At 43.7% G+C, this 27069-nt stretch overlaps 1 protein-coding gene across 1 annotated transcript in view; it reads left to right on the forward strand.

The window, feature by feature from the left end:
* LOC122946632 overlaps window positions 1-7236 on the forward strand; it is a 29415-nt gene extending 22179 nt beyond the window's left edge. Inside the window, 5 exon segments of the mRNA XM_044306383.1 lie at window positions 1600-3433; window positions 3507-3658; window positions 3849-4796; window positions 4828-5185; window positions 6113-7236. Coding sequence (XP_044162318.1) covers window positions 1600-3433; window positions 3507-3658; window positions 3849-4796; window positions 4828-5185; window positions 6113-7236 — 4416 coding nt within the window.
* Window positions 7237-27069: the final 19833 nt, after the last annotated feature.

Below are 27069 nucleotides of genomic sequence, written 5' to 3' on the forward strand. Positions count from 1 at the left end.
TTTGTTGACACCATGAAATTCTGATTCAACATATTTTTCCCTTAAAATGGTACATTTTCTCAGTTTAAACTTTTGTTTCGTGATTTATGTTCTTTTCTGAATAAAATATTAGAAGTTGGCACCTCCACATCATTGCATTCAGTTTTTATTCACGATTTGTATAGTGTCCCAACTTTTTTGGAATCCGGTTTGTAGATAGATAACAGATAGATAAAAAGATAGACTATAAATAGGTAGATAGAAAGATAGATAGATAGATAATTGATAGATAGAAGGATAGATAGGTAGATAAATTGATAGATAGATATATAGAAAACAGGTGGATAGATAGACGATAGATAGATAGATAGAATTTAGATAGATGGGGTATATGGATGTATAGATACATAGATAGATAACAGATAGCTGGATAGATAGTTGGATAGATAAATGGATAGATAACAGATAGATGGAAAGATAGACTATAGATAGGTAGATAGAAAGATAGATAGATATATAATTGATAGATAGAAGGATAGATAGGTAGATGAATTGATAGATAGAATTTAGATAGATGGGGTATATGGCTGGATAGATAGATAGATAGATAGATAATTGATAGATAGATAATGATAGATAGATAGATAGATAGATAGATAGATAGATAATAGATATGTAACCCTGTGAAGTTACACAGGCTGCATTAGCTGAAATGCCCAGTAGATGGCAGATGGACTCAGTATGCTGTTAATAAAACATTGAGCATTGGTCACATGATTGTGACATCATCGTAGGTCCTGGAGCTTTCTGGAAGTTACTACATGCTGAGCCAGAGAAAGGACATGTTGTGAGAGACTGCAGCACAGAGATGGAACCTTGCTGAGAGAACCTGCTTCACCCAAGATCACACCTGCTGAGAGAGGGACCTGCTGGCAAAGACAAGCACTGAGTCCAGACGTCTGGTGAATCCAGTGAGAGGAGACTGCTGCTGACTGACCTGGCTAATCGTGTTGTGAGGGTAAGCCAAACCTCTCCCTGTATCACCACAGGGCACCTGTCTCCTCACTCACAGTAAAGACTCTGAGGTCCAGTGACGGACATTACACAGCTCAGGCTGCTTCAGTGACCCTGCCGAGCAGGACTTTAAGGGCCCCAACTCTCCTATGTGCACCAACGGCCACTAGGGCGAAGATAAGGGGGTGGGACACAGGCGTGCTTGTGGGTGGGAGAGGAAAATCCACATTTGCATTGTTACCTGTATTACTCTATTGTATTTTCTTATGTATGTTGGTTAATTTGCTGCTTACTATATAAAGTGAATTCCAGTTAGGCTGTGTCAGTCTCATTGCACTAAGTATGTTCCCAGTGGGACCCCACATCCCTACCCCGGATGCTCCACTGGGTGGAGGCACTGCCGCAGACATGTACCCCAGCTCCCAGATAGCGGAGGCTCAGGATCCGCCTGTCAGGCATAGTGAGTTAACTAGGTTTAGGGACCCCAAAGACACTAGGGGGCGCCCTCAAACCCCCGTTACATGTGGAGGCACTGCTGAGATGAACTGGGGTACAACCAGTGAGAATAAGTTAAGTCCTCAGGCCACTCCCTCCTTTGCAAAAGAGTGGGCCCAGCAAAGAAATGTACCATTACAGCAAGCTGTGATGTTATGCAAAGTCCCATCCTGCTGTGAGATGAATCACGTCATCTTGTGTGTAGAAATTCGACTGGGAATAGAAATGGCGACCGTCAGGGATATCCTGCAGGATTCCGGAGGCCAAACTTACATGTTAATATATTGTCATACGGACTTGGGAGACCATGAGATGCCTACCAACGTTCATTTATATGGAGCCCCGGATGAAGGATGCTCCTTAGTGTACGCTCTCCTTGATAAGAAAGAAAGGGTCTCACTGCAACAACCCTTTAAATTAGAACAGAGAGATTATGTCACAGAAAATTATTCTAAGCTCCTGACTCCCATCCCCGGAAAGACCGGAGCCATTCCTAAACAAGCTGCCCATCCTCCTAGAGGACAGGGGATGATTACTCCTAAAGCAGAATCTCATCCATCTACAGCATTACTGAAACCAGACAACCCTGAAGTACGCACCCTGCCTACAGGAGGTAGTGATGTATCGGACATACTACAGAAACTCTCAGAAGCCATAGTGACGGCAAACCACACTCATAGTTACCGCAAACTAAAGGTGTTTTCTGGGAATCAGCCTGTTCCTTCAGGAGAAGAGCCTTTTGAGGTCTGGAAGGATAATGCTATGCAGTTGTTGGAGGAATGGTCTTGTACGGATACCATAAAGAAACAGCGGTTGGTGGAGAGTCTCCGTTTTCCCGCTACAGACATGATAAGACTGTACAAGGGAGTAAATGGGCAAGCTACTGTGCACGACTATCTACAAGTTTTACAGGATGCTTATGGGAGATCAGAAGATTTGGATGATCTGTTGGTTAAGTTCCTAGCCACTAAGCAGAAGGAGCATGAAAAAGCCACTGACTATATCAACCGGTTACAGCTATCGCTTGGAAAGTTATTCCATAAAGGAGCAGTCACTGCCTCTGAGTTGGATGCTCGGCTATCTAAGCAAATTCAGAGAGGTGGTTTGACCAATAATCCAGTTATGATTCTGCTGAGAGCCAAGTTGGATGATAAAGTTCTGCCTTATTCCACATTAATAAATACAGCCAGGAGATTGGAAGATCAGACGTGCCCACCCCTACAGAAGGAGAAAGAGGATACAGAACTGTCAGCTCTTAGGAAGAAGGTGGCTGAATTGGAGCTCTTATGCAAATCACCACCAGAGAGAGCAGATCCTCCCCCTGGAAGTGGGGGGCAACACAGGAAGACTCAGAAAAAACTGTTTCCTGAGGATTCACCCCGCCGAGGGGACTGCTTTAAATGTGGAAAGTCAGGGTATTTTCAGCGGGAGTGCCCTGCGAATTCCATGGAGGTGGATGTGGAGGTGCTGGCAACCGAGCTTGAGGAGACTCAAATGACCAGGTCTTACAAGCGACGGAAGACCCGGCCTACATATAGTTTATCTGTAGGGGCCAAGATTGGGCCAAAATCTTTGATACACGTGCAAGTAGAAGGAATTCATGCTTCAGCATTACTAGATACAGGTTCTCAAGTCACCATTATCTACAGAGACTTCTATGAACGTCATTTGAAACACATTCCTATGGAACCTGCAAGAGAGATTCAGCTATGGGGCTTTGGGTCTCAAGCTCAACCTGTGGAGGGATGCATAAAAGTGACCATAACTATTCCCCAGTTAAACACCGGGATGATATGTCCTATGGAGCTGGAAGTTTTGATATGCCCTGCAGCCAAGAAAGTGTGTGCCCCAATAATATTGGGTACTAATGCAAAGATGGTACAGGATGTATTCAAGGCCTATCTGACCGAAGTGGGAGACTGTCTCCTTAGACCGATTGATGGAGGTCAGCCCTGTCCTAGGAAAAGAGTGTAGACGACTAGCCCTTGAAACAAAACCAGGGTCGTGCCACTATTCAGGAACAGAATCCGCATTTGTGAAGCCTGGTGAGACCAAAACCTTACGAGCCATAGCCTCAATGCACCATGAAATGTTGGGGGGAACTGGACAATACCTTATTGAGTCTCTGCCTGAAGAGGATCAGAAGAAGGGGTGGACTCTCATACCTGAGGTAAAAGATTGGCGAAAAAGGTGGTGTCGGAGCTTTCCTGTGATGGTACAGAATTTAACCCCCACAGAAATCCGGATTGATCGTCATCAGAAGATTGGCGTGATACACCTTTTAGATCAAGTTTCGTCCATCATGTCTGTGAGTGCAGAACAGAAGGATCATGTGAAAGCACCTTTAGATTTTGATCTAGAAGATTCTCCTCTACCACAGCAGTGGAAAGACAGCCTTCGTTCAAAACTGGCCACCCGAGAGGGAGTGTTCTCCAGAGCAGAGATGGACTGTGGGGTGTTCTAAGAGTGCCACCCATGCTATAAGACTTGCTGATCCTACTCCTTTCAGAGAAAGGTCAAGAAGAATACCCCCTCGAGATGTGGAAGATGTCCGGGACATACTCCAGCAGATGGAAGGAGCAGGCATCATCACAGAGTCCCGGAGCCCCTATGCCTCACCTATTGTGGTAGTGAGGAAAAAGAATGGTTCAGTTCGGCTATGTGTGGACTACCGTACTCTGAACAAGAGGACTGTGCCAGATCAGTACACTTTGCCCCGGATAGAGGATCTTCTGAACGCCCTATCTGGCAGCCAGTGGTTCAGTGTGCTTGACTTGAGGTCTGGATATTATCAGGTACCCATGAAGAAGGAGGATCAGGAAAAGACAGCGTTCATCTGCCCTTTGGGGTTCTTCCAGTTTACCAGAATGCCACAGGGAGTCACAGGAGCTCCTGCTACTTTTCAGAGGCTGATGGAGAAAACTGTGGGGGATATGAATCCCAAAGAGTGTCTAGTGTATCTAGATGACCTAATTGTCTTCGGGAAGACACCAGAGGAGCATGAACAAAGATTGCTAAAGGTGTTGGATCGACTTCAAGCTGAAGGCCTGAAGCTATCAGTGGACAAATGCCGATTTGCCCAGAACTCTGTCACTTATGTGGGGCACATAGTCTCCGCTGAAGGAGTAGCCACAGATCCTGCTAAAATTGAAGCAGTGTTGAATTGGCCAAGACCAAATAACATCAGTGAGTTGCGGTCCTTTCTCGGATTCTGTGGTTACTACCGAAGGTTCGTGAAAGACTACTCAAAGATTGCTCGAGAGTTACATGACCTACTGAAGATTACCTCTGACGTAAAGGGTGCTAAGGCACCTATATCCTAAAGACCCCTTTGGAGAGAAATGGACTTCAGGATGTGAAGATGCCTTTCTGACATTGAAGAAGAGACTTACAGAAGCTCCTGTCTTAGCCTATGCAGACCCTGAGAAACCATATATCCTCCATGTGGATGCCAGTATGGAAGGCCTAGGGGGTGTACTGCACCAAAGTTATCCAGAAGGATTGAGGCCGGTGGCTTACATAAGTAGAAGTCTTACAGGTGCAGAGAAGAACTATCCAGTCCATAAATTGGAGTTTCTGGCACTCAAGTGGGCCATCGTGGATAAGCTGCATGACTATTTGTATGGAGCAACATTCGAAGTAAGGACTGACAACAATCCACTTACCTACATCCAGACTACAGCTAAGCTGGATGCCACAGGACATAGGTGGTTGGCTGCCTTGTCAAGCTACAGTTTCAGCCTGAAGTACAAGCCTGGGCCCAAGAATGTCAGCGCAGATGCCCTGTCCCGCAGACCTAGACTCCCTCCTCACCAAGAAGAAGAGGAGTGGGAAGAGATCCCTGGGCCGGGGGTAGGAGCCTTTTGTCAGATGTATGTGGTGGCCGAGAGTCAAGAAGAATTTGCCGAGCTAAGAGGGATAGACTCCATTAGCCACTCTCCAGAAGCCGTGCCTGAGGTGTTCCATGCTCCAGTCATGCTTCAACAGTGGTCCAGTATAACCACAGAAGACAAGAGGAAGGCTCAAGCGCAGGACTGGTATATTGGGATAGTTATCAGAGCCATAAAGACTAAGAATCCTAAATTGCTGACTTCTCTACCTGTGAGTCAAAGAGAATTATACCGAAGAGAATGGAGCCGACTACATCTCGAAGATGGAGTACTCTATAGGGTTGTGAAGTATCATGATCACCCTGACAGAAAACAATTGGTACTACCGCACAGACACCGTGGCATGGTCCTGAGAGCTCTCCACGATCAACATGGGCATCTCGGGGTGGACAAGACCTATGGCCTAGTACAAGATCGGTTCTATTGGCCTCGCATGAGGGAACATGTCGAGCAACATGTAAAGACATGCAGGAGGTGTATCCAGAGGAAGACCCTGCCTGTGAGAGCTGCCCCTATGGGTCATCTGAAAAGTACGGGACCCATGGATCTTGTGTGCATGGACTATCTCTGCATTGAGAGCGATACAGCGGGAATTGGAAATGTGCTGGTGGTAACGGACCATTTCACCAGATATGCTCAAGCCTTCCCCACTAAAGATCAAAAGGCTGTGACTGTAGCCAAAGTCCTTTGGCAGAAGTATTTTATTCACTATGGACTACCCAATCGGATACACTCTGATCAAGGTAGAGACTTTGAGAGTAAGTTGATCAAGGAGCTGTTGGACATGTTGCAGGTGCAGAAGTCCAGAACCACACCTTATCATCCGGAGGGTGATGCACAGCCAGAACGGTTCAATAGGACCCTCCTAGATATGCTAGGGACTCTCAAGCAAGTCGAGAAGCGGTCTTGGAGTAAACATGTGGAAGCCATGGTCCACGCATACAACTGTACAAGGCATGAATCTACAGGGTTCTCACCCTATTTCCTAATGTTCGGAAGAGAAGCTCGATTGCCGATAGATGTCCGTTTGGGAGTGTCTCCTGATGGAACAGATTCAACTTCACACTTTCAATATGTGAGGAACCTCAAACAAAACCTTCATCGGGCCTATGAGTTGGCTACCCAAGCTGCAGCAAAAATGGAAGAACGGAACAAAAGAAGGTATGATTCTAAGGTGAGATATCGGGAGATTCAAGCAGGGGATAAAGTTCTTCTCCGGAATCTAGGTGTGCCTGGAAAACACAAACTGGCTGACAGATGGAAAGATACCCTGTTTGAGGTTGTGTCCAAACTGGAAGGACTGCCAGTGTACAACATTAGGGGCCCGGAGGGCCGAATAAAGGCTTGGCATAGAAACCATCTGCTTCCAGTTGTGTATGCTGATGAAGAGGAAGAGAGTAGTGAAGAACTGGAGGAAAACCCAGCAGAGAGTCCTGGAAATGGGACAGAGGAGACCCCGGGAACTCCCAGTGCAGAGGATCAGTGGTGGTCATCACCCGCAGAAGAAACACAGCAATTGCCTCCTTTAACTCCTGTGGTTTCACAAAGTCCCGGAACCTCTCCTGGGTCACAAAGTTCTCCAAGGTTGAATCCAGAAAGTCCATGTTTTGTGCCTGGAACTTCCCTTAGAGACTCTACTTCGAGGGCAGGAGTCGAAGTTCCACAGTTGATGTCCCAAGATCCTCTCCCACAGCGAGAACTGAGACACAGCACCAGAGTGCGGCAACCCCCTAGGGCCCTAGTTTATGATAATATAGGAGAGCCCAGTTATGCCCCGCTGACACAAGCAGCATCTAAAATGGCCACTTTCCTACATGCACTAGCTGAAGTGGTAAATGTTAGTGACTCTTTACCCTAGATAACTAGCTAGCTAGGATGTTACTGTGCTAACTGTACTGTATGTATGCTAAACCTTTTTCTGTTGAATTTTTTGTTAAGCTCCCTGGCTAGGACTTGCCAGTGGAAGGCAAGTATTTTCAAGGGGGAGCATGTAACCCTGTGAAGTTACACAGGCTGCATTATCTGAAATGCCCAGTAGATGGCAGATGGACTCAGTATGCTGTTAATAAAACATTGAGCATTGGTCACATGATTGTGACATCATCGCAGGTCCTGGAAGATTTCTAGAAGTTACTACATGCTCAGCCAGAGAAAGGACATGGTCTAGTTGTGAGAGACTGCAGCACAGAGATAGAACCTTGCTTGACCCAAGATCACACCTGCTGAGAGAGGGACCTGCTGGCAAAGACAAGCACTGAGTCCAGACGTCTGGTGAATCCAGTGAGAGGAGACTGCTGCTGACTGACCTGGCTAATCGTGTTGTGAGGGTAAGCCAAACCTCTCCCTGTATCACCACAGGGCACCTGTCTCCTCACTCACAGTAAAGGCTCTGAGGTCCAGTGACGGACATTACACAGCTCAGGCTGCTTCAGTGACCCTGCGGAGCAGGACTTATAAGGGCCCCAACTCTCCTATGTGCACCAACGGCCACTAGGGCGAAGATAAGGGGGTGGGATGCAGGTGTGCTTGTGGGTGGGTGAGGAAAATCCACATTGCATTGTTATCTGTGTTACTCTATTGTATTTTCCTATGTATGTTGGTTAATTTGCTGCTTACTATATAAAGTTAATTCCAGTTAGGCTGTGTCAGTCTCATTGCACCAAGTATGTTCCCAGTGGGACCCCACATCCCTACCCCGGATGCTCCACTGGGTGGAGGCACTGCCGCAGACATGTACCCCAGCTCCCAGATAGCGGAGGCTCAGGATCCGCCTGTCAGGCATAGTGAGTTAACTAGGTTTAGGGACCCCAAAGACACTAGGGGGCGCCCTCAAACCCCCGTTACAGATAGATAGAAGGATATATAGAATTTAGATAGATGGGGTACATGGATGTATAGATACATAGATAGATAACAGATAGCTGGATAGATAGATAGTTGGATAGATAAATGCATAGATAACAGATAGATGGATAGATAGACAGTTATCTGGATAAAATGGATTGATAGATAGATAACAGATAGATAGATAGACTATAGATAGGTAGATAGAAAGATAATTGATAAATAGATAGAAGGATGTATGATGAACTAACCCGTTTGTTTACAAATATCAGGTTTATCGAGGGGTAGATGTCAAAATCTGTAGTAAGCTGTCAGGAAGCTCTCAAACCTCAACATCCTGCTTACAGTAGGCTTTTGTCTTCATTTGTAAACTGCCAGGCATTAGCAATAATCTGTCTGAAGAATGTCTGGGAGGCTAATATCACGCACTATAAATTTAACATCAAGCAATATAAATGTAATATCAAGCAATATAAAAGGGGCGGAATTATCTGTATAAAAGGGGGCGTGGTACCTGTCACTTTGAAGTTTGACAAAACATATACCCTCTTACTACTAACAAAAATTACTTGTGGCCACTTACCTATGCAGGGGATTTGGACCTCTGATCTAGACAAACAGAATTTTTAAAGGGATGGAATTTTTGGCATAAATCCTTTAAATCTGCAACTCATACGACAATGTGTTATTATCTCTTTTGCAGGTGATACTAGACGTGAATTTAGAGCTTGCTCTTCAACGTATGAGTGTACCGGCCGCCTCCCTTCTTTTGTACCCCAGGATGTTGGCTATACCATAGCACTGCTGTCAAACAGATCTCTGCAATTCCGCCATTACCACATATGGTGTCGTACCCAAGGTTGTTGACTATACTAGACAACCCAGTGAAACTGATCTCTGCAATTCCGCCATTACCACAAAGATGTCTCTGTTCAATGCCGGCTTCTTGGTCCTGATGTCTCTTTGTGTCTCCAGGTTTTGATAGCGTTCTTACCACTTTTCTGAGACCAATGACATGACTTGGCCAGTTTATATTATGCACAGCATCTTCCTTACCAAGTACACATATATCAGCTATTTACATTTGTATTGTTTATGCTTACGCTAATGAAATAAAGCACATGCACATGTTTATTCTGTTCTCTTCATTTCGTCACCAGGCCTCACGGTCTCAGTTCCCCTCAGGAATGCACATGACCAATTTCACAGAAAGCAAAATAACACGGGAAGAACACACAGGGGGAGATTTATCAAAACTGGTGTAAAGGCCCATAGCAACCGTTTTAATGTGAATTTGACGATTTAAGCAGGCTAAGTGAATAAACATATTTACTAAGATTTGGACGTTTGTTGGTGTTGCAATAGGAAGCGGGGTACCATGCTTCATATCTGAGCGAGTTGCGAGCTCCTCAAGCCCTTTTGGGATAATAGTTTTAAAACCTTCCTTGTAATCTCTGTAAAGTCGGTGGTAAGCTCCCCTCCATCCTTATGGGCACAATAACTTCCCAAAAGAAAAGCATTCTAAGATTCTGCCTCACTGCCGCGAGGTCCGTGATACCCCGACATTGGTGCTCGGCACATGTCCCTAGTTTGATGGAGTGGTACCAAGAGATGTTACATATCTGCAAAATGGACTAGGTTTCATCAGAAGCCCATGGAGACTCCGCTTGTTTTTTCAGTTTATGGCAAGACTGGTTTACATTCCAGACGTCTCAGACTTTCCATTCCCTTATCATGTATGAATGGTCAGAGCAAAATTATTTGCTCTGTTAAGGTTTGTCTCCCCTTCCCCCTCTGTTTTCCTTTCCCGCCTTCCTCTTTCCTTTCTCCCTTTCCTTTTTCCTTTCTAGCTTCTCTCTTTCTTCTTTCTCTTTACAATGTACTGCATATCATTATATGTACACTAGCTGCATGTCCCTGGGAGTTTGTTACTAGTGTTTAGCGAATCCAATTTGACGAAGTGGAATTCGATCCGAATTTCAAGAAAAATTTGATTAACGAAAATTTGAGTAACGAATCGTATTTTTTCTAATATGGCTGCTGCACATGTTACAAAGAGGAAGCACGGGAATGAGGGATCACCCATGATGCCGTGCAGCCAGCCAATCAGGAGATAGCCAGCCCCTGTGATGTCACAGTCCTATAAAAAGCATCATCCGGCCCGGTCTCCACCATTTTCCAGTGAACTTAGTGCAGAGAGAGACGTTACGGCACTAGGGACAGTGATTAGGAAAGACTTTATTTACTAAGTATTACTTTTGAGCAGTTCAGGGACAACTTAGAGATAGTGCAGGGATGTAATAGGGAGGCTTTATCCACAGTATAGGGAAGAGAGCAGGGGGCAATAGAACAGTATAAAGCTTGGCTAATAGGAGCTATTCTATTACACCTTGCTGCACTTAGGCTACTTTCACACTTGCGGCAGAGAGATCCGGCAAGCAGTTCCGTCACCGGAACTGCCTGCCGGATCAGGCAAAATGTAGGCTAACTGATGGCATTAGTAAGACTGATCAGGATCCTGATCAGTCTTAAAAATGCCCGATCAGTCGAAAAAATGCATTGAAATGCCAGATCCGTCTTTCCGGTGTCATCCGGCAAAACAGATCCGGCATATATTTATTTCTTTCACCTTTTTTTCAGTCTGCACATGCGCAGACCGGAAGGACGGATCCAGCATTCCGGTATTCTGAATGCCGGATCCAGCACTAATACATTCCTATGGGAAAAAATGCTGGATCCGGCATTCAGGCAAGTCTTCAGTTTTTTTCGCCAGAGATAAAACCGTAGCATGCTGCGCTTTTCTCTTTTGCCTGATCAGTCAAAACGACTGAACTGAAGACATCCTGATGCATCCTGAACGGATTACTCTCCATTCAGAATGCATGGGGATACGCCTGATCAGGTCTTTTCCGGTATAGAGCCCCTGTGACGGAACTCTATGCCGGAAAAGAAAAACACTAGTGTGAAAGTACCCTAATTGGGGTTAAAAATGGTTCTAATACTACTGATTGTAGGTTGCTCACATTCTTTTACACGAAAGTAATTCCTTTAATCCTTGATTCTGTTATTGGGGTGAAATACTGATACTACAAATGTTGGAGTATTCATGTTCTTTCTACATAAGTACATCAACTCATCCTTGATTCTGGGGTGAAACTGCAGCCTGATACTACAGATTTAAGGGTGTTCACATTCTTTTATACATAAGTAAATCCGTTAATCCTTAAAGGGAACCTGTCACCAGTTTTATGGTGTCCTAACTAAGGGCAACATAAATAAGTGACTGATTCGCTTAGCAAAATGCTGGGTCACTTTCTTTAATTGACCCAATCAATCTGCCAACATCTTTTATTGAAAACTCCAGCTGATAATGATGAGTCATGAATATTCATGAGCTCCTGACTCTCCCCGCCTCTACCTGCTGATGAATGACAGTTTGTTTCCATATGAATCAGCAGCAGGTGGGCAGGGGAGTGGCTACAGCTCTGAATTAAATATACGCCGGACTCACTGACATCACACCGGACTCCAATCAGCTCATTAGCATGCGGCATCTTTGTGTATATATTATGAGGTAGCCATCTGTCACACCAGTAAGTGAATACGTCTAAGGCACTTTTTAGTAGTTAATGATTGTATATAATTAGTTAGATTATAATCAAATATCCACATGACAGGTTCCCTTTAAGTGTGTAATTGGGATGAAATTACGGCCTGATACTACAGATTTTGGGGTGTTCACGTTCTTTTATACACATAGTTCAATCCGTTAATCCTTAATTGTGCAATTAGGGTGAAATTCTGGCATAATACTACAGATTTTAGGATGTTCATGTTCTTTTATACACAATTCAATCCGTTAATCCTGATAAAGAAGTTTTCGGATTTCCTCTGGCAGCCATTTTAGACTCTGTCTCAGGACAGAATTTTGTGTTTAATTAATTTTGTGCGCAATAAGAAGATGGCGACTGTCCGCCTGCCAATTTGAGTGAATTGCTAAAAAATTTAGTAGAAAGGGCTCTTGCACACGACCGTATGCCCTCCGAGACATGCGGTCCGTATGCGGGTCATATGTCCCGGAGCGGCATTGATCGTGCGCACTGGAGTACACAGCATCATAGATTACAATGATGCTGTGCACGTTGAGCCACCCGCGGGACTATTGTCCCGCACTCATATGATCTTGTGAGTGCAAGGGCCCTTAGTGGCTTCAATCTTAACCAATTATAAGTGTTATTTGGATGCGTGTTAACTAATTATGATGATACTTTGAGAAATTACACCTGTCACACCCTGTTGGAAGGTGCATAAATAAAGGGGCTTGACCCACGCATAGTAGGAATCTAGCTGAGTTCTTTACCTGTCTGCTGAACTCCATTATTCCTAGTCGCGACTCATTCACTTGCAACATGTGGCTCGATCCCCTACGTGACTGACCATTGTGTTACCTACAACATTTTCTGGTGGAAAATGCGGGCACCGCAACAGCAGCCCTAGCCGCAGACCACGATAAGGAGACCAGGACCCAGAGACACCCCGGTAAGTAAGCCATTGTGTTGCTGCCTGTCTCCTGAGCTCTGATCGCTGTTCTGTGGTGTGTGACGTGGTACCTGCACCGTGTTCTGGTGAATTTTGCTTAACCTTACATGTTCTAAACTGTCTCTAGGCGTGTGAATGCATGAGCCTGTGAGTGGCTGAGATAAGCTAAACCTAGTAGCAGTCTGAGCCTGCCCCCGCTGAGCCAAGCACAAAGTTCGGAGCTGACTTGTCCGGGCCCTGTCTCTGGAGACCTCTAGCTCTGGTGGAAAAAGGCTGATGGACCTTCTGGGGGAGGCTGTGGAAAGTTGCAGTGTATAAAGCTGTCATGTAAGATTGGATAGGGACCCTGCAGTTCCTCGTTGGCATCTGGAAAAGGCGCCAGAGGTCAGGGATTGTTCAATGTTATTTCATGTGTCTGTATGACTGTGAGTGCCTGCTGATACTATATGAGGAAGAATTACTGCATCACTGCCAACTGCCATAGAAAGAATGTAGATGGGTTCAAAAGGTTTCCAGCGCGTAACCCCAGAGAGGATGTGTGAGTTACTCTGTGTGTGAGGCAGAACTACGCTGTAGTATTGCCATGAGTGCACATGTTTTGGAAGATTGAGCGCTTTGGAAGTACTGCTAGGATCCATACCTGCAATGCCGGTACTCTTGGGTAGTGGCTCAAAGGAGCCAGCCACAGGGTGGGGCTACACAGAGTAAGGCCTCTTGCACACCACCGTATGGCTTTTTCAGTATTTTGCGGTCCACAAAAAATTGATCCACAAAAAATAAGGATGACGTCCGTGGGCATTTCGTTTTTTGTGGAACGGAACAGCTGGCCCCTGATAGAACAGTACTATCTTTGTCTGTTATGCGGACAATAATAGGACATGTTCTATCTTTGAATGGAATGGAAAAATGGAAATACGGAAACGGAAGGCAAACGGAGTACCTTCCTTTTTTTTGCGAATCCATTGAAATGAATGGTTCCGTATAAGGTCCGTATACAGAACGCAAAAAACGGAACGTAAACAGAAAAAAAAAACGTTCATGTGCAAGAGGCCTAAGTGTTCCTCTGGAAATGAAGTAGAGAAATTGGTCTCTGCAATAGACATTGTGCAATGTGCAAAGGGCACTGAAGCAACCAAAGACTCATAAGAGACCGACTGTATGAATGTACATTATTGTCAGTCTTGTGAGACAGCTGTTAGGACTATGCATAGTAGTATAAGTGGGAAATTCTTCATCGTTTTAGTGGGTCGCAGTGCGGTAGTAACAAAGAAATTCATAAGGTCTGGTGTTCTGTTTTATGATGTAAATTTTCTTTTGAACAGATACAGAGTTTATAGGGATGCAAATTTGAGAGATTTTAATAATTATATCTGTCTGCTAGGTAGGGACATGGAGATCCAGGCGAGTCAGACTTTCGGGGCATAGTCAGTGTGCTGTACAGGCGGTATCTAATAGAAGAGATCAGTTCTATGTAATAAGTATCAATGATGACGTCGTTAAACCCCTAATAAGGAATATCACTATCGGGGTCCATTCAGACATCCGTATGTGTTTTGCAGATCCGCAAATTGCATATCCTCTGGTGGAGTCGAGAAGTCTGGGGCAATCCAGGCCTTGTTCATTTTTATAAGAGTCAACCTGTCAGCATTTTCTGTTGACAGGCGGATACGTTTATCTGTTATAATGCCACCATCAGCACTAAATACCCGCTCAGACAAAACACTGGTGGCAGGGCAGGCCAGCACCTTCAAGGCGTAGAGTGCCAGTTCGTGCCACGTGTCCAGCTTGGACACCCAGTAGTTGTAAGGCACTGAGGGATCATTGAGGACGCTGACATGGTCTGCTATATACTCCTTCACCATCTTTCAAAATGTTTCTCTCCTTGTTGCAGTAGGCCACACATCAGGGTGAGGGTACTGGCGGGGTGTCATGAAACTGTCCCAGGCTTTGGAGAGTGTTGGCCTGCCTCTGTTGGAACTGCTTTGTGTTCCCCTTGTCTCCCCTCCTTGGGTGGCCAAGGAAGTACGGACTCTGCAGCCAGCGCTGTCAGATGGAAATTTTTGGAGCAATTTTTCCACAAGGATCTTTGGGTATTGCACCGTTTTACTCGTCCTCTCCACCAGAGGAATGAGAGATAACAAGTTCTCTTTGTAGCGGGGGTCGAGAAGGGTGAACAACTAGTAATCCGTGTTCTCTAAAATGCGCATAATGTGCGAGTCGTGGTGCAGGCAGCCTAACATAAAGTTAGCCATGTGTGCCAGAGTACCAACAGGCAAGACTTCACTGTCATCATCAGGAGGATCACTCTCAATCTCCTCATCCTCTTCCTCCTCTTCTGCCCACCCACACTGAACAGATTGAATTCAACTTTCATGGGTACTACCCTCTGTAGCGGAGGCAACAGTTTCCTGCTCCTCCTCCTCCTTCTCCTCTTCATTGTCCAATTCGCGCTGAGAAGACTAACTGAGGGTGGTCTGGCTATCACCCTGTGTAATGTCTTCCCTCATTTCCACATCTTCCACATTAGAGATGTCCGCTGGCGCCATATTCTTTTACATTGTGAAGAACTTTGACACATCCATCAGGTGGTACAGGACAGCCAATTGAGAAGTTTCCGCACATGGACATACCCCCTACCTTATAAATAGACCTAATCTGGCCGCCATTTTACATTCAGTCTTTTGCCAGTGTAGGGAGAGGTTGCTGTGTGGAGCAGGGACAGGCTGTTAGGGAAACCAAACGTTAGCTAATAGGGCCACAAAGTCGTTTTCAGGACTGGTATAGGTGTGCTATCGATAGGATTGACTTACTGAGGGGTGTAATATACTTATAATATAGTTTCTCACGTAGAAAGTATATTATAGTGCATTTGTATTGTGCAGCAGTTGTGTGCGGTTCTGCTGCGATACTGCAGCTATATAGAGTGCCAAACGCTATTGGAACAAATAATTTCTACTGGTGTGATATACCAGTTGCCCCACAAAAAAACTGATTGAAGCAGGAGTGTTATATACCAAAAATATACTTTCTATATAGTGCATTTGGGTGGTGCAGCATTTGTTTGCGGTTTTGCTGCGTTACTTTAGCTCACTGAGTGACAAACGCCATTGGAACAAATAATTTCTACTAGTGTGATATACCAGTTGCTCCCCAAAAAAGTGATTGAGGCAGAGGTGTGATATACCTCTAATACAATTTACATATAGTGCATGTGCAGCATTTGTGTGCGGTTCTGCTGAGATAACGCAGCTATACCGAGGGACAAACGCTACTGGAACAACTAATTTCAACTGGTGTGATATACCAGTTGTTGCCCCCCCCAAAAAACTGATTGAGGCAGGGGTGTGATATACCTGTAATATAATTTCTAATAAGTGCATTTGTATTGTGGAGCATTTGTGTGCGGTTCTGCTGAGATACCGCAGCTATACAGACAAACGCTATTGGAACAACTAATTGCAACTGTTTTGATTAGAGATGAGTGAATCGAAGCTGACGAAGTCGAATTCATTCTGAATTTCAGGAAAAATTTGATTCCGAACTAATGCGAATTTCCTCAGGCTTCGTGGTAACGAATCGCATTATTTCCTAAAATGGCGTCGCATGTGAGGACATGGGGCAAGGAACTCTGGGAAGGCGGGATGACCCATAATGCCATGCATGCAGCCAATCAGCAGCCAGCCAGCCCGGTGATGTCACAGCCCTATAAATACCGGCGCCCATCTTAGATGCTGCCATTCACCATCGTACATTGTTCAGGGACAGACAGTGTATGCAGGCGCTAGGAGAGTGAAAGAAAAACCTTTTTTTAAAAAAAAAAGAAAGACGCTATTTACTAGTGCAGGGAAAGGATAAGTGAGATGAATCATTTCACAGTCAGGGAGAGACATGTGCAGATGCTAGGGAAAGTTATAGTAAATTCCTCATTGTGAAAACAATCGATTTACAAGTACATGGAAACATTACATGGGGATCCAGATAGTCTCATAATACCTCTCTGTCATTCCAGCATTTAGTTATTGGGGTGCAAGCGCTATGTTGAAAAGCCTTTAGTGGCTTTTACCTGTGGAAAAAGATAAATGCAGTGGATATAAAAATAAGTCTACACACCCCTGTTAAAATGTCTATGATGTAAAAAAATGAGGCAAAGATAAATCATTTCAGAACCTTTTCCACCTTATGTGACCTATAAACTGTACAACTCAATTGAAAAACAAACTGAAATCTTTTAGGTGGAGGAAAGAAAACATAAAAAACTAAAATAATAACTTATAACTGGGGGATGTAGCTGTGTTCAGAAATAAGCAATCACATTCAGAATCCTGTTACATAGGAGTCAGCATACACCGGCCATCATTTACAGTGCCTCTGATTGACCCCAAATAAAGTTCAGCTGCTCTAGTTGGTCTTTCCTCCAGCGCGGACCTACTTCCTCCGCTATGTCCCGTTCACTTCAGAAAAAATCTTGTATTCTGTGTTAGGCTACTTTCACACTAGCGTTGTTTAAATCCGGCGTTCAATTCCGACACCGGAACTGCCCGCCGGATCCGGAAAAACGTGTTAAAACGGATTACATTTGAATCCTGATCAGGATTTTGATCACAATGAAAAAATGCATTGGAATAAACGGATCCGCCATTTATGGACTTTTTTTTCACATTTTTCGGGTTTAACATGCAAAAGCCGGATCCGGTTTGACTGAACACACGGCGCCGGATCCGGCGTTAATGCAAGTCAATGGGAAAAAGACCTGATCCGGCGTTCAGTCAAAGTGTTCATGATTTTTGGCCGGAGGTAAAAATACAACATGCTACGGTTTTCTAAAAAGCTTGATCAGTCAAAAATACTGAACTGAAGACGTCCTGATGCATCCTGAACAGATTACTCTCCATTCAGAATGCATTAGGATAAAACTGATCAGTTATTTTCTGGATTTGAGCCCCTAGGACGGAACTCAGCGCCGGAAAAGAAAAACGCTGCACTGATATGCGGTAAAATCTTTTGTGAATTATTTTGGTAGAAATAAAAATTTCCACCTCCTCTATTAACTTCCTCATCTCTTCATTAACATCAGACGGGGGCGTGGCCGGATGCCGGGAGGAGAGGACGCATAGTGCCTGAGCTCCGTCTGTGGAACTCCACACAGCGGCACATAGCGAACAGAACCAAGCGATTCTTTTCATACTTACCTGTCCCAGGACGGACCTTGTTCCTGCAGCTCCGCTGATGATGACGAGAGGGAAGAAGAAGGGAGCGCAGCCTCAGAAAATGACGGCGTTCTTCCATCCAGCCCCTGGGTCGTCTCAAAATGGCGCCGATTCCCGCCACACAGAGGGAGAGCTCCGTTCCTCCCTTGCAGCGATATCCGACCAGCGATCCTCTGGGACCCCTTCTTCAGCAGGCTCCAGTCCTTCAGCTTCATAGGAGCCTAAAAAACAAAAAAAAGGTGAGTGAACAACATACATACAGGGAGTGCAGAATTATTAGGCAAGTTGTATTTTTGAGGATTAATTTTATTATTGAACAACAACCATGTTCTCAATGAACCCAAAAAACTCATTAATATCAAAGCTGAATATTTTGGGAAGTAGTTTTTAGTTTGTTTTTAGTTTTAGCTATTTTAGGGGGATATCTGTGTGTGCAGGTGACTATTACTGTACATAATTATTAGGCAACTTAACAAAAAACAAATATATACCCATTTCAATTATTTATTTTTACCAGTGAAACCAATATAACATCTCAACATTCACAAATATACATTTCTGACATTCAAAAACAAAACAAAAACAAATCAGTGACCAATATAGCCACCTTTCTTTGCAAGGACACTCAAAAGCCTGCCATCCATGGATTCTGTCAGTGTTTTGATCTGTTCACCATCAACATTGCGTGCAGCAGCAACCACAGCCTCCCAGACACTGTTCAGAGAGGTGTACTGTTTTCCCTCCTTGTAAATCTCACATTTGATGATGGACCACAGGTTCTCAATGGGGTTCAGATCAGGTGAACAAGGAGGCCATGTCATTAGATTTTCTTCTTTTATACCCTTTCTTGCCAGCCACGTTGTGGAGTACTTGGACGCGTGTGATGGAGCATTGTCCTGCATGAAAATCATGTTTTTCTTACCTTGCAGACTTCTTCCTGTACCACTGCTTGAAGAAGGTGTCTTCCAGAAACTGGCAGTAGGACTGGGAGTTGAGCTTGACTCCATCCTCAACCCAAAAAGGCCCCACAAGCTCATCTTTGATGATACCAGCCCAAACCAGTACTCCACCTCCACCTTGCTGGCGTCTGAGTCGGACTGGAGCTCTCTGCCCTTTACCAATCCAGCCATCTGGCCCATCAAGACTCACTCTCATTTCATCAGTCCATAAAACCTTAGAAAAATCAGTCTTGAGATATTTCTTGGCCCAGTCTTGACGTTTCAGCTTGTGTGTCTTGTTCAGTGGTGGTCGTCTTTCAGCCTTTCTTACCTTGGCCATGTCTCTGAGTATTGCACACCTTGTGCTTTTGGGCACTCCAGTGATGTTGCAGCTCTGAAATATGGCCAAACTGGTGGCAAGTGGCATCTTGGCAGCTGCACGCTTGACTTTTCTCAGTTCATGGGCAGTTATTTTGCGCCTTGGTTTTTCCACACGCTTCTTGCGACCCTGTTGACTATTTTGAATGAAACGCTTGATTGTTCGATGATCACGCTTCAGAAGCTTTGCAATTTTAAGAGTGCTGCATCCCTCTGCAAGATATCTCACTATTTTTGACTTTTCTGAGCCTGTCAAGTCTTTCTTTTGACCCATTTTGCCAAAGGAAAGGAAGTTGCCTAATAATTATGCACACCTGATATAGGGTGTTGATGTCATTAGACCACACCCCTTCTCATTACAGAGATGCACATCACCTAATATGCTTAATTGGTAGTAGGCTTTCGAGCCTATACAGCTTGGAGTAAGACAACATGCATAAAGAGGATGATGTGGTCAAAATACTAATTTGCCTAATAATTCTGCACGTAGTGTATAATCCTCCCCTTGATACTTACCCTGCTTCACCAGGCAATGACCCTGGACTAACTGTAACTACAATGCAGGACATGCTGACAGATCTAAAAAGATCTAATTATGGCGATTTTAAAGAGACAATCTCAGTTATTCATGCAGATATAATCGCTATAGGAGAAAGAACAGCACATTTAGAAGAAAAAATGGAGGAATTTTACGGCACATAACTCACTAGTAGATAATCACAACGTGGTTGAAGATGACATAGCAACCATTAAACTTAAAATTGCTGATCTGGAGGACCGCTCCAGAAGAAACAATATCAGATTCAGAAACATCCCTGAAAGCGTTATCGACTCACAGCTGCAAGAATTTATTTCGGACCTTATTGTGTCATACCTTCCAGACACCCCAGGGTCAGAGTTAATCATTGACTGGGTACACCGGGTTCCTAAGCCCAAAGCTCTCCCAGCCTCTGTTCCCGGGGACGTCCTTGCCAGGATCCATTTTTATCATCTAAAAGACTCCCTGATGAGAGAAGCTCAAAAAAAGAGGAAAGATATTCCTGAAAGATTCAGTAATGTTCTCCTATTTACCGACCTCTCACCAGCGACACTAAGCAGGAGACGTGAATTCCAAATCTACACCAAAGCGCTAAGGGATAACAATATCCCCTACAAATGGGGTTTCCCTGTTAAGTTAATTGTGAGATATCAAAACTCATCATATGTTCTAGTTTCTCCTCAGGAAGCGTCAGAAACCTTTTCCAAATGGAACATCATTCTGTCACAAGAGGGCGCCAAAGACAAGGACAAAGCTATGAACTTTTCTTCCAATAGACCCTCTCCTGATAAGAAACATCTCAACCTAACACCAGAATGGACCAAAGTAGGAAGAACCCCTCCATGATTTCAGTTCGGGACAGTAAATATAGTTGTTTTTCTTTCAGCTAATTGCTATGTTCTACAAGTCTTACCGGGTTCCACACCCTGTTGCTCTACCTCTCAGAACACATATTCCACCTAAGTGTTCATTTTCCCTAATCCATTGTTTCCTTTATGCCTCTTATACTAAGTGATAGACATCACAGCTCTTGTGGTCACTGTTGGACCCTTATTATGTTATTGTTATTTATTATCTACTTTTTTTTTTATATTATAACTTATTTTACAAGGTTACATATAAGGGATCTACTCCTACCTCATCAAATATCTGAAAACAAAGGTACAATTCCACGGTCCCCGCGATCATCAAACGGTAACATTTGGGTACTTTATTCTGTAGTACCGTATATACTCGAGTATAAGACGAGTTTTTGGGCACATATTTTTGTGCTCAAAAAGCCCCCTCGTCTTATACTTGAGTCTACTATCTTACTTTGTCTTTGCTCCGGTAATAGCAGGCAGTGCGGGGAGCGGCGCTCACTCACTGACGTCACGCGCCTGCGCCGCCTAGTGGGAGCAGGCGCACAACGTCAGTGAGTGAGCGCCGCTCCCCGCACTGCCTGCTATTACCGGAGCAAAGACAAAGTAAGATATCCAAAGTTAAAGAATACTGATAAATACTACTTTATAAATATACTGCTGTGAGCGTCGGGGAGGGGGATCTGTGGATGGCACTGTAGGGGGATCTGTGGATGGCACTGTAGGGGGATCTGTGGATAGCACTGTTTAGGGGGGATCTGTGGATGGCACTGTAGGGGGATCTGTGGATAGCACTGTTTAGGGGGGATCTGTGGATGGCACTGTTTAGGGGGGATCTGTGGATGGCACTGTTTAGGGGGGAGATCTGTGGATGGCTCCCTGTATTTAATGCAGAGTGTGTGTGTATACAATGCACACACTTTGCATTAAATACAGGGAGTTAGAGTCACCCTCTTGCAGATGTGTGTATATAATGTAGAGTATGTGCATTATATACACATACACTCTGCATTATAGCTGCATTTCCCACCCTAGTCTTATACTCGAGTCACTAATTTTTCCCATTTTTTGGGGTAAAATTAGGGGCCTCGGCTTATACTCGGGTCGGCTTATACTCGAGTATATACGGTACTTGTTTTTTTTTGCATACACTCAAGTTACTAAATCTAGCAGGTTTTCTCTTTTTGAAGCTTTAAAATGGCTAGTAATGGTATAAAGATCCTCTCAGCAAACGTTAAGGGCCTAAATAGCCCTTTCAAGCGTTCCACATACTGGAATGAGGTGAGAAGACAGAGAGCTGACATTATTTGCATTCAAGAGTCTCACCTTAATGAGGAAGACTCCCGCAAATTCTGTCACCCCTCTTTTCCGCACATTTTTATGTCTCCAGCTACTAAAAAAAAGAGAGGTGTGATTATAGGTTTTAAAAATACTGTTGCCTTTCAATGCCACAACATAATATCAGATAAGAAGGGGAGATATATTATCATCATTTGTGACATAAATAACTCCAGATACACAATAGTGAATCTTTATGCTCCAAACTCTGATCAGATAAATTTCATCAAGCGCACCATTAAATTGGCTCAAGACTCCAAACAGGGATCCCTGTTAGTCTGCGGGGACTTTAATATGTGCCCTGATTCTTCAATTGATAGGCTCCCAGCCCCCCCCCCCCCCTCCCCTTCTCATAAAACCTCGCACCTGCAAGACTATTTATTTCAGGAAGGACTTCTTGATATTTGGAGAGTACATCACGCAAATGAAAAAGATTTTACTTTTTTTTCACATCCGCATAGTACATACTCTAGAATTGATCTTTTTATTTCAGATAAATGGCTTCTTCAAAAAGTATTAGATGTATCTATTTCTAATATCACATGGTCAGACATGCATTTATAACTCTCATACTAGATGACATGTATAACAATAGAGTATACTCCCCTTGGAGACTTAACAACTCATTACTCCAAAATTCCATTATTCGTACGGATGTGGAAAACTCACTAAAAGAATATTTTATGACTAATGATAATAATTTGATATCAGACACCACATTATGGAGTGCGCACAAGGCATTCATTAGAGGGGTACTACTAAAACATGCGGCTATTCAAAAAAAAAACTGAGGGAAAACCTTGGATAAATTATTAGCTGACATTAAATCCCTAGAGGAATCTTCTAAATCTTCTCTAGATCCAAAAATTCTTAGCAAATTAAAAACAGCCAGACATCACCTATATCTTCACCTTCATGAAAAACATGAATTCCATCTTCGTAAAATCAAATCAGACCATTATTCACAAGGTAACAAAGCTTCAAAAATTCTGGCAAATAGAGTCAAAAAAAGAGAAGTCAAAACAAGAATTCCCTTTCTATATGACACTCAAGGCAAAAAATTGTTTAACCCCAAACATATAGCAGAGGAATTCGCCAACTACTACGCAAACTTATATAATTTAGAAAGTTCAGTTGACACTGTCCAACCTACTACTGAATATATCAATGACTTCCTTAGTGGCATCTCCCTTCCATCACTAACGCCAAATCAAAAACAAACTCTAAATGCTAAAATTACACACTCAGAAATTTCTGATGCAATCCATTCCCTCAAGAATAACAAGTCCCCTGGCCCAGACGGTCTCACAAATGAATATTATAAGAACCTCTCGCACATTTTAAACCCCTTCCTGAATAGAACCTTTAACTTAATAGCAGCACAAAAATCAATTCCAAAAGACATGTTAAATGCACTAATCATAACCCTTCCAAAACCTGGTAAACCTGCAGATAATCCAGCTAATTTCAGACCCATATCACTTTTAAATTCTGATATAAAGATTTTTGCGAAAATACTGGCAAAAAGGCTGTCTAGCATTCTGCCTTCTTTAATTTCTAATGATCAGATTGGTTTTGTTCCTAATAGGCAATCATCAGACGGTACTAGAAGGTTTATAGACCTATTAGATGTGGCATATTCCACCCGAACGCCTTCTCTGCTTCTATCCCTGGATGCGGAGAAGGCATTCGATAGAATACACTGGGATTATATTTACGCAACCTTAAAAAAGTTTGGGTTTGGGTATTTCTTCCTATCTGCAGTTATGTCTTTGTATTCTAATCCCAGTGCCTCTATATATTCGTCTAGTTTTCTCTCTGCTCCATTCAATATCAAGAATGGAACCAGACAAGGCTGCCCTATGTCACCCTTGATATTTGCTCTCGCAATGGAACCCTTTGCAGAGCATATTAGATCCTCCCCGCTTATTAAAGGGATACCAGTAGGAGATGTAGATCATCGTATAGGTCTCTTCGCAGATAATGTCTTAATTATAACATCAAACCCAACTTCGGCATTATCTGCTATTAATGATATTATTTCCATGTTTGGTAAAGCTTCCTTCTATAAAGTAAACATTAATAAATCCCAAATATTGGACTTAGGTTTATCCCCAGCTTCCAAGCGTTTAATTTCCAATTCATATAAATTTCCCTGGGCAGATGAGTCCTTGACATATTTGGGCATTCAACTTGCTTTCCCTACCAACAAGCTATTCAAGGTTAACTTCTGGCCTTTATATAATAAAATTAACGACTCTTTAAATAACCTAAGGATGGATTCCCTCTCATGGCTAGGAAGAATTGCTGCACTGAAAATGGTCATTCTCCCCAAAATTATCTACATGTTTCGTAATATCCCTATTTCCATTCCCTCTGGATATATAACCAAGCTCCAATCATTAATTAACCGCCACATTTGGGGTAAATTTAAACCCAGAGTGAAAACACTTATACTTAACAAACCACTCAAAACAGGAGGCCTTAATGTTCCTTCTATTAAACATTATCATGCCTCATCTATACTTGACCAATTGAGATATTTGATCAAAGACGACACTTCAAAAAAATGGGTATCATTAGAAAAAAGTATTATGGGTTCTTATAACATAAATTTACGTCTTTCCGCTTCAGCGGCTTTCGGTATCAAAAATAACTCTCCATTATCAACTTTGACTGCAATACTAAACACCTGGTACTCCATTGCTAGAATAGATAAGCTAATTACTACTTAATTTTCTTCAATGCTTCTGAAAGGTTTGTGAACTTGCTATTCTAGACATTCGATTAAATAATTGGGCGGAGTCAGGCATTACTGAAGTTAAACAACTATGGAAGGATGGTATCCTTGTTGAATTTGCCCAATTACATAAAGATGTTGATATCCCCAACTCAGATTTTTATAAATATCTAAGGTTAAGACACTTACTAAAATCTCCAAGAGTTTTTACACATAATATCAGTAACCAAGCATTTCTAAAATGGATTCACATGTCCCAAAACTTGGACAAAGGTATTACTAAGGGTTACCTACTCTTGAAAGAGTCTTGCATAAACCCCTTACAACATACCTTGGACCTTTGGAATTCTGAGTTGGGATCTGTCCTCTCGGACTCAGACTGGACTGAAGCCTTCACCTCCGTATCCAAACTGTCTAAATGTTCTGACCATTTAGAAGGGGCAAGGAAAATACTTTATAGATGGTACAGAACCCCTACATACTTAAATAAAATCTTTCCTGAGATCTCTCCGGAGTGTTGGAGATGTGGTCAAGTTCCGGGTTGTTATCTACATTTGTGGTGGGACTGTCCGAGTGTTAAAGTTCTATGGGATTCAATATTTAAGTTCATCTCATCGTTAGCTTGTTACCCTATTAAACCTTCATCTAAGATGGCTCTTTTGTCTGTCGGATTGATAGACCTTCCTTGTCACTTTAGGTCTATAGCCAGCCACCTAATTTTCATAACTCGTTTAAAAATTGCTGCTTGTTGGAAATCTGGGAATCTTCCTAATATTAATAGGATTTTCAGATCCCTAGATAATAGCTGCTTATGTAGTGTCCCACCAGGTAAAGGTGGGCACTGCACAGGTTAATGTGTTGCATTGCATTAAATGTCATGTGCATGTTTTTCCCTGTATTATCTGGGTGTCAGGCCTGTCAGGGTGTAGTTTAGCCTCCCAGACGTTAGAGGGAGCTGGAGAGCCCTAGTTACATATAGGAAGGCCCAGACAGGGAAGTGTTAGTTCATTCCAGGGGACTAGAGGAGTCACCTCGTCCACCTGAAGCTCCTGAAGCTAGGATCAGCTCAGTAGAGATACCCCAGTTGCAGGATCCAACCTCCTGGGAGAAAACCCACAGTCACTCATCTTACAAGAGGAGGCGACCCAGGGTAAGCAAAGTGACCCTGAAGGGCAGAGAACTTAGGAACCATAGCAAGCAGTATAATACCTGAGGAAGAAAGTAACCAAGGATATAAGCCACCCTTTTAGGCATCCGGGCCTTGGGAGATATAAAGCCAGAGCAGGAGTTCTATAAAGGACAGTGTACAGTGATTCTGGGAAAAGTACAACCTGCTGCTGAGTGCTTGTGGAATTTACCCTCAGTGTAACTTGCATGACTATTGCCTGCCATATTTGTGAATAAGCCCCTTTTCGTGGAACTGTAATATAGAGACTGTGCTACACCTGCTGTACAAAGTTGGATTGTCCAGTAAAGTTACGTTTGGTTCACCATATACTTGTGTACCTCCATCATTCCAACCACCAACCGGCGTGCCACCGGCAAAAGGCACTGGCGTCACGAATACCACAGGGACCTTGCCCCAGGCACACAAAATACCTGTAACATCCAGGGCACCTCAACTACCATCAGGCCTGGTCCCTATCTACAGAGCGTGCCCCAGAGGAACTGTGTCTACCTCTCCTTCACTGCCACGCGCCTGCCCAGGGTTCTGCAAATATAGTGAGTACCCTCGATTGCCCATAACTGTGACCTCACTTCGTCATACCCTGCAGGTCTGGCGTGTTGCATAAATTGGCGTCACGAACAGGATCCGAATATTCCTGCGCCATAGCGGATTTAAAAACTGTGTGCTGAAAGTTGTCTTAAAGTGACATGCCCCAATTGTTTTATTGAAAATTGCTGTAATAATTGCGGTGTGAAGATTGTGCTATATGGACTGTTTTCTGCTTATTTAAGTCACCGCTTGCTGTCAGTGAATAGACAGCCATATTGCCTATTTAACCTGATTGGATTACAAGTGCGCCTCGTGGAGCTGTTTGGCGCGAAAAAGAGGACTTTGGCGCGAAAAGAATCAGGCGGAGCCATCGCCCAGCCAACCAGGAAGAAGAACCCCGCCTACCTGAGTCCCGGAGCTACGAGAGGCCGCGCCCACCTGCTGACGCGGTACGCAGGACGTTCTGACACCCGGAGCTGCGCATCTCGCGAGACTTGGAGCGAGCACCACCGGAGTAAGTACCGACTTCAAAAACTTTTGCCGGCTTCTCCACTACGTTTAAAGGGCCATACCCACATAGCAACGCCATGTC

The sequence above is a fragment of the Bufo gargarizans genome, chromosome 9, assembly GCF_014858855.1.
Source record: "Bufo gargarizans isolate SCDJY-AF-19 chromosome 9, ASM1485885v1, whole genome shotgun sequence".
Taxonomy (NCBI): Eukaryota; Metazoa; Chordata; class Amphibia; order Anura; family Bufonidae; genus Bufo; species Bufo gargarizans.